Source organism: Octopus bimaculoides, chromosome 29 (assembly GCF_001194135.2).
Source record: "Octopus bimaculoides isolate UCB-OBI-ISO-001 chromosome 29, ASM119413v2, whole genome shotgun sequence".
Taxonomy (NCBI): Eukaryota; Metazoa; Mollusca; class Cephalopoda; order Octopoda; family Octopodidae; genus Octopus; species Octopus bimaculoides.
In genome coordinates, this window is record NC_069009.1 from 8352093 (window position 1) to 8360312 (window position 8220).

Here is an 8220-nt window from a genome sequence, read left to right on the forward strand (position 1 = left end):
GGACTTTTGGCCTGATTGGACTTCTGGCCTGATTGGACTTCTGGCCTGATTGGACTTTTGGCCTGATTGGACTTTTGGCCTGATCAGACTTTTGGCCTGATTGGACTTTTGGCCTGATTGGACTTTTGGCCTGATTGGACTTTTGGCCTGATCAGACTTTCGACTAGATTGAACTTTCAAACCACATTTGATTTTCAAACCAAAGATTGTATTTTAGATCTGATTCAAAGTTAAAGTGAGTTTCTGAAGTTCCATGGTGTGAATTGCGGAATTTCATTTCATACTCTTACAGAAATTGCTTTGGAAAAGCACTAAGACCAGAACTCTTAGGAAAAGAGAGAGAAGAGCAGCAGAGACATCAGAGGAGGCACAAGCAAGGAGAGAAGCAGATGCAGCTAGGAAGAGAAGATATAGAGGTGCAGAAGATGACAGTCAGACTTTCTTAAGGAGAGAGGCAGATGTTGCAAATCATAGAAAAGCAGGATCTTTAGAAACACCTGATCAAAGATATGCCAGGTTAGTGATAATCACAATCATGCCAAAAGCAGTGCAGCTTCTTTTCTGAGCCTGTCCAGCCTGGCTTTTCAATACAACTGCCACAGTGACTATTCGATTCATCCCAATATATCTATTCGATCAATGACCATTCAGTGTGAACATTGCAATGCCTTCAAATTCAAAGCTGGCTCTGAAGGAATATGTTGCAGTAAAGGAAAAATACACCTGGACGATCTACTAGCTCCTCCAGAGCCATTGTTATCACTTCTGGATGGGAACTCAGCTGAATCGAAACATGTTTTTCATCACATCAGAAGTAACAACAACTATTTTTCAATGACTTCATTTGGAGCCAAGGATGATACAATACCTGGATGGAAAACAACCTGCAAAATTAAGGGTCAAGTTTATCACAGGATTGGATCTCTTCAGCCACTTCCAAATGAGCTCAAGCAGTTTCTCTGAATCTACTTCATTGAAAATTACTAGAAACAGGTGGATGCAAAAAGAAATATTCCCCAGGAATTGGAATCGAATATCATTCTGGATCTTGAAGAATTGTTACATCAAGAGAATTCATGTGTCAAGGAGTTCAAGTCAGCAATGCAAAGAGGAGGTTCTGAGGACTTGAAAGTAATGATTAGATCAGACAAAAACTCCTTCTAGAGAACATAAAAGAAGATTTAATGCTACAACAAATGAAGTTGCCATTCTCATTGTAGCACAAGACTTTGACAAAAACAGAGACACAGCTCTCCAGAAACAGGATGGAACACTTCAAAATGTTGCAGACACTCACAGATCCTATGATGCTCTGCAGTATCCACTGATTTTTTTTGGCAAGGAACTGATGGGTACCACTGGACTGCAGACAAACAAGATATCAGCCCAGGACTTTTATGCATAAAGAATCATGCTGAGGTAAAACAACTTCAACCATCTGCTCAGACTTGACCAATTGTTAAATCAGTTCTTTGTCAACATGTATGCCAAAATTGAATCTGAAACGCTTCTTTTTATCAAGTTGAATAAAAAAAAAAAGGCTGAGGACTTACATTTATCTCAGAGATGCAATACAAAATGATGGACATGCACACAATGCAGGACAAATAGCAATTCTTCCATCTTCATTTACTGGTGGTCCAAGATACATGCATGAGAGGGTTCAAGATGCACACACTTGTGTCAGAAACCTGATCTTTTCATCACCTTCAAGAGAACCTACTTAATGGACAGTCAGCAACAGGTAGACATAACATAGGGGTGAGCGTGTTCAAGCTTAGAGTTGAGCAGCTTATGGATTGTACTTCCAAAGGAGAAATATTTGGTGCTAAGAGATGTCACATGTATTCCATTGAATGGCAGAAAAGAGAATTGCCCCATGCTCATCTTCTGGTATGGCTGAAAGACAAGATCAAGCCAACAGATATTGATAGTTTCATCTCAGCTGAACTTCCAAATCCAGATGAGGATCTTGATCTGTTTGAAATTGTCAAGAAAAACATGATTCACAGTCCCTGTGGACCACTCAATGCAAATCCAAACTCACCTTGCATGGATGAGAACAAGTGCAGCCAGAATTATCCAAAGGATTTTGAAAAAGAAACTCAAACAGATACTGATGGCTATCCCACCTACAGAAGAACTCCTGAAGAAGGAGGATTTTCATTCAAGCTTCACAAAAATGGTCAGGAAATAATAGTAGATATCAAGTCTAGCAGAAGGCTTTGAAAGAAATATCAAGACTGGCAAGAAAAGCCATTGCATGGACAACACCTCAAATGAGCTGTGGAAGCTGATGGAGAATTGAGAAGAACCCATTGATGGCTGCAGAGTATTGGCTTGAAAGCTGAAACAGAAGGATTTATTTTAGTCACACAAGATCAGAGTATCCTCACTCAGAACTATCAAGCTAATGTCGCACATAATGAGGTAGACACAAAGTGTAAACTCTGCAATGACAAATTTGAGAATATTGACCACATTGTTGCCGGATGCTCAGTCCTTGCCCTACAGAATACAAAATTAGGCATGGTTCAGTTGACCAATACTTGCACTGGAGCATGCCGTAACTATGATATTCCACACTCTAAGAACTGGCATGAACACCATCCAGAGTCAGTCACTGACGGAGAGAATGTCACCATCCTATGAGATTATGGGATACATACAGACAGGTAAATAAATGCTAACAGACCAGACATAATCATCAAAGACCTAAGACAAAAACATGGCTGTTAACTGATATACCAGTGCCTACTGATAGAAACATCTCAGCAAAGGAATTTGAAAAACTCTTAAAATATAAGGACCTAGAGATTGAGATATCTAGGACGTAGCAATTAAAAATTAAAACCATTCAAGGTACCCTGGGAATGATCAAGAGAAGTACTGACGAATTTTTTTTATCAGATCCCAGGGAAACCAAACCATGCCTCCATACTAACAGAGAATGGGACAAGGCTGGCCCCTTTGAATTACAGGTACAACTCATTTCTACCAGCTGACTGGATTGGAGTAATATGAAATAAAGTGTTTCGTTCAAGGACACTGGTACTCTGTCAGTTATGACAACAAGGGTTCCAGGCCACATTGCACATGCATGCGCATGTGTTTTCACGAGTGTGCATACATATATGGGTTTGCTCTGCAACACTAGTTATGCATGCGTTTGGGGTTGTTGCGTAGACAAGTAATGAAGCAATCAAACTTGTAACTTAATCAAAGGTGGAAGAACAGCTCCCACTTCCTGCCCTTTTCAAAGTCTCTAAAACTGATAAATAAAAGGGAAGGAGGAGGACATCTTCACACTAGAGCCCTTGTGAGTTCCACTGTCACCCTCTCAAAACTCAGGTTGTGGTCATGTTAAACTGGACAATAAATTTAGATCTGCCAATTATGCTATGATTTATTTACCTTATAACGTGCAGGTGACACGTAAAAGCACCTACTACACTCTGACTGGTTGGCGTTAGGAAGGGCATCCAGCTGTAGAAACTCTGCCAAATTTAGATTGGAGCCTGGTGTTGCCATCCAGTTTCACCAGTCCTCAGTCAAGTCGTCCAACCCATGCTAGCATGGAAAGCGGACGTTAAACGATGATGATGATGATAACTATACAATTTGGCAAAAAGAAATTGACAGAGTAGGCATTATCATCATCATCCTCATTTAACATCTTCTATGCTGGCATGGGTTGGACAGTTTGACAGGACCCAGCCAGGTAGAAGATTACATCAGGCTACTGTATCTGTTTTAGCAGACTAAACAATAAGTGAAAGTAATTGGGAAGTATTTAATTGGTTAAATTCTTCAACAGTGCTCCAGCATTGTCTCAGTTAGCTGGCTAAAACAAAGAGTAAAAGAGCAAAGACTGCTATTCTCTAAGATGGAACGAGATGATTGGATGCAGCTGTTTGGAAGGTGGAAATGTGGCACAACTGATTGACCATGGAACCTGCTTTGGCAACAGTACTTTTTGGCAACAGTACTTTTTGGCACTGGAGGCAAACACACAAACACACATAAGTGTATGGTACATGCAGCAATATAGACAAGGCACAGGTATAGCTGAGTGGTAAGAAGCTTGCTTCCCAGCTGCATGTGTCAGGTTCAGTCCCATTGCATAGCATCTTGGGCACGTGCCTTCTGCTCTAGCCTCAGGCTGACCAAAAGCTTTGTGAGTGGAATTGGTAGATGGAAAACAAAAGAAGCCTGTCATATATATATATATATATAGGCACCTTGGGCAAGTGTCTGCTAATATAGCCTCAAGCTGACCAAAGCCTTGTGAGTGGATTTGAGAGATGGAAACTGAAAGAAGCCTGTAGTGTGTGCGCGCGCTGTCAGTGTTTGTCTCTGATCGCCACTTGACGACTTGTGTATGTTCCTGTAACTTAGCAGTCCAGCAAAAGAAGCTCATAAAATAAGTACCAGGCTTTAAAAAAAAAAGGTATTGGGGTTGATTCATTCAACTAAAAACTCTTGAAGATGAAGCCCCAGCATGGCCACAGTTCAACGGCTGAAACAAGTAAAAAGCTAAAAAGATATACTGAGTGAGAGAGAAAGAGGGAGAGGGAGAGAGAGAGAGAAAGAGGGAGAGAGAGAGAAAGAGGGAGAGAGAGAGAGAAAGAGGGAGAGAGAGAGAGAAAGAGAGCAAATGAAACACTAAAACACCTGAGGTCAAATAAGTTGAATCAACAATGCCAAACGGGCAGTGTCAAAACATCTCATTCCCCCACCAAGATACACTTGTCCTCTCCCCTTGCTCTGTAACTCACCTCTTGCAAAATGTCTGAGTAATTCTTGATGACAGTGTTGGTTGTCTTGGTGCACTTAGATGTAGAATCTTTCAAACTGTCCAGTAGCAGCTGCCTCGCTTTCAAGAATTCTTCCTTCTTCTGTATGGCTTTCTGCAGCGCTTCTCTAACACTCTTATTCTGTCTGGTGACCATGACAACAATGACAATGGTGATGATAATAGAAAGAGCAGGAAAGGGGATGTGTCCATGTGGGTGGTCATTGGAAATAAAAGCAGGAAACATATAGGATTTAAAATACAAAACAAAAATAAAGTATTTTTTTTTGTTATTAACAATTATTTTTATTATTATTATTATTATTATTATTATTATTATTATTATTATCAAGGTGACAAGTTATTCTGCCTTAGTTGACTTTGCCTTTCATCCTTTTGGGGTCGATGAAATAAATACCAGTTACGCACTGGCATTGATGTAATCGACTTAATCCTTTCCCCCAAACTTGAGGCCTTGTGCTTCCAGTAGAAAGGACTATAATGGGACTAGAAGGTTCCTGATACCTGTGGAGTATCTCCTTCTCCCATTACAATTATTTTTTGTAGTCTTAGGATTCTGGAACTTGAAGAAGAAGAAGAAGAAGCTTACAAGCGGATTCAGTTCAATGGTTGTTTATTTGCTTCTCATTTCACGGGGTTTGCTCCTGGCAACCATCTGTATGTCAGCACATAGTTCGGTAGCTCCGTTCACGAGAGGTACATTACCTCTGGAGATAAGGGGTAAAGTTAGAGCGGGTTAAGAATCAACCGTGTGCTGCTAGGTTGTAGTGTTGTTCAACATGAACACCAACATGAGAGAAGAGAATGGGTTGCTCAATACACCACCTTAAATAGATGTTGCCCACGAGAGCCTCGCTGTGGTCTCACGCATGGTTGTAGGTGAGATCTCGCTCTTGTCTTGGACCTGGCAATGGCTGCCGGCAAGATCTCGTACAAAATGGCGCTGGCTTCTTGTGTCACGCTACAGAATTATTAAGGTGGCAAGTTGGCAGAATCATTAGGCCTTGTGCCTATAGGGGAAAGGATCATTATTATTATTATTATTATTATTATAAAGGTAGTGACCTGGCAGAATTGTTAGCATGCTGATGTAGTTTTCACTTTATTTAATGACAATTTTGATACTTATAATTTTCAGCACCATGTAAAAAGCATCCATGCTGGTACCACATATTAAAAGTACCCATGCTGGTACCATGTAAAGGGCACCACATAAAAAAGCTGCTGTGCCAATGCTGTGTCAACAAGCATCCAGTCCACTCTGTAAAGTGGGTGGCATTAGGAAGGCTATCCGGCAGTAGAAACAATGTTAAAACAGACTATGGAACCAGGTGCAGTTCTTTAGCTGGCCACCTCCTGTCAAACCATCCAATCCATACCAGCATGGACAATGGACATTAAATGATGATGATGACACTTCTAAAGTGTTACACTACAATCTTAATGATGAAACTGCTTTTGATCTTTTTACTAATATTTTTTTTACTAACTGCAAAGGTTTCTAAACAAAAAAAAACAAGTTTTTCATTCAAACTTTCATTTCATATTTCAAAAAGAAAATCAGGCTAAGTTTATCAGCTGATGATCAGAAACAAGCAACTTGGACGACTGGAAATCAGAGCCTTTCAGTTATAATCACCATCACTTAACATCCGTTTTTCCATGCTGGCGTGGGCTGGATGGCTCAACAGGAGCTGAGCAGCTGAAGAACTGTTTAGGCGTGGTCTCTACAGCTGGATGCCCTTCCTAACACCAACCACTTTACAGAGTGCACTGGGTGCTTTTATGCAGCACCAGCATGGGTGCATTTTATTTGGTACCAGTACCTACGAGCCTACAAGACCAGGGATGTTCAGCCAGAGAGGGTTGCAGGGGACAAGCCTGTATGCAAGGATAATTATGCGTTTACTTAGCTTGACGTGTCTTTTCAAGCACTACAAACTGCCAGGAGTCTAGCTCCCCTGTCATCCCCTCTGTGAGTCCCAACACCTGCAGATCCTTTCTCACCACTTTGTGCCACGTCTACCTGGGTCTACTCCTTCCACATGTTCCCTCAACAATCAGAGATCAGCACCTCTTCATGCAACTGTCTCTTTTACTTGTTTCAGTCATTTGACTGCGGCCATGCTGGAGCACCGCCTTTAGTCGAGTAAATCGACCCCAGGACTTATTCTTTGGAGGCCTAGTACTTATTCTATCGATCTCTTTTGCCGAACCGCTAAGTTACGGGGACGTAAACACACCAGCATCGGTTGTCAAGCGATGTTGGGGGGACAAACACACATACATATACATATATACGACGGGCTTCTCTCAGTTTCCGTCTACCAAATCCACTCACAAGGCTTTGGTCGGCCCGAGGCTATAGTAGAAGACACTTGCCCAAGGTGCCACGCAGTGGGATTGAACCCGGAACCATGTGGTTCGTAAGCAAGCTACTTACCCTATAGCTACTCCTACGCCTACTTACCACACAGCCACTCCTACACCTATTGTTAACTATTTAGAATGATATTGTAGCGTTGGTGTGAGAAACCAGTTCTGGCCAGTTTTAACATAAAACAAGAACGTTTTGGTCGGATATGGCTGGTTTAAATGCAATAGCGTTAACTAAAACACAGTCAACAACATGGACTGGTTTGTGCAATTAGACAGTCAGGTCAGAAGAAATGAAGCAGTATCAGTGACATATTTATATTTATATTATCAGAGACATATTTTAACTAACCTAAAGTTTGCACATATAAATATAGAGGGTGAGTCAAAAGTAGCACCCAGTTTATAGGTATCATGCCTGTGTTATTACTGACAGTTTTGAAAGTTACTAAATCTGGATCACGTACCATGTTGTTAATACTCTTTGATATCCCAAACACATAAAACAAGAATTAGGAGTGAAAAGTTTCCCAATTGGGAGGTCATACATATCAACCCTAAAACAGGAATTCGGTGCTACTTTGACTTGACCAAAACTGCAACTGGACTGACAATACAAAGCTCCAAATTACCCATCCTTGTTTTTTCCTGTCCTTTTTTTGTATCGTCTGACGGTCCGGATGTTTTGTTGTTGCCTCTTACATTCTTGTTCCATTTTTTGTTTTGTTTATCATCATCATCATCGTTTAACGTCCGCTTTCCATGCTAGCATGGGTTGGACGATTTGACTGAGGACTGGTGAAACCGGATGGCAACACCAGGCTCCAATCTAAATTTGGCAGAGTTTCTACAGCTGGATGCCCTTCCTAACGCCAACCACTCAGAGAGTGTAGTAGGTGCTTTTACGTGTCACCCGCACGAAGGCCAGTTAGGCGATACTGGCAACGGCTACGCTCGAAATGGTGTCTTTTATGTGCCACCCGCACAAGAGCCAGTCCAGGGGCACTGGCAACGATCTCACTTGGCAT

At 41.4% G+C, this 8220-nt stretch overlaps 1 protein-coding gene across 1 annotated transcript in view; it reads right to left on the bottom strand.

Annotated features, from left to right (window-relative positions):
* Positions 1 to 8220, bottom strand: part of LOC106877232 (kinetochore protein Nuf2-B) — a 24377-nt gene that overhangs the window by 7022 nt on the left and 9135 nt on the right. Inside the window, exon 6 of the mRNA XM_014926094.2 lies at positions 4779 to 4941. Within this exon, the coding sequence (XP_014781580.2) occupies positions 4779 to 4941 (163 nt within the window). The remainder of the gene's footprint in view (positions 1 to 4778; positions 4942 to 8220) is intronic.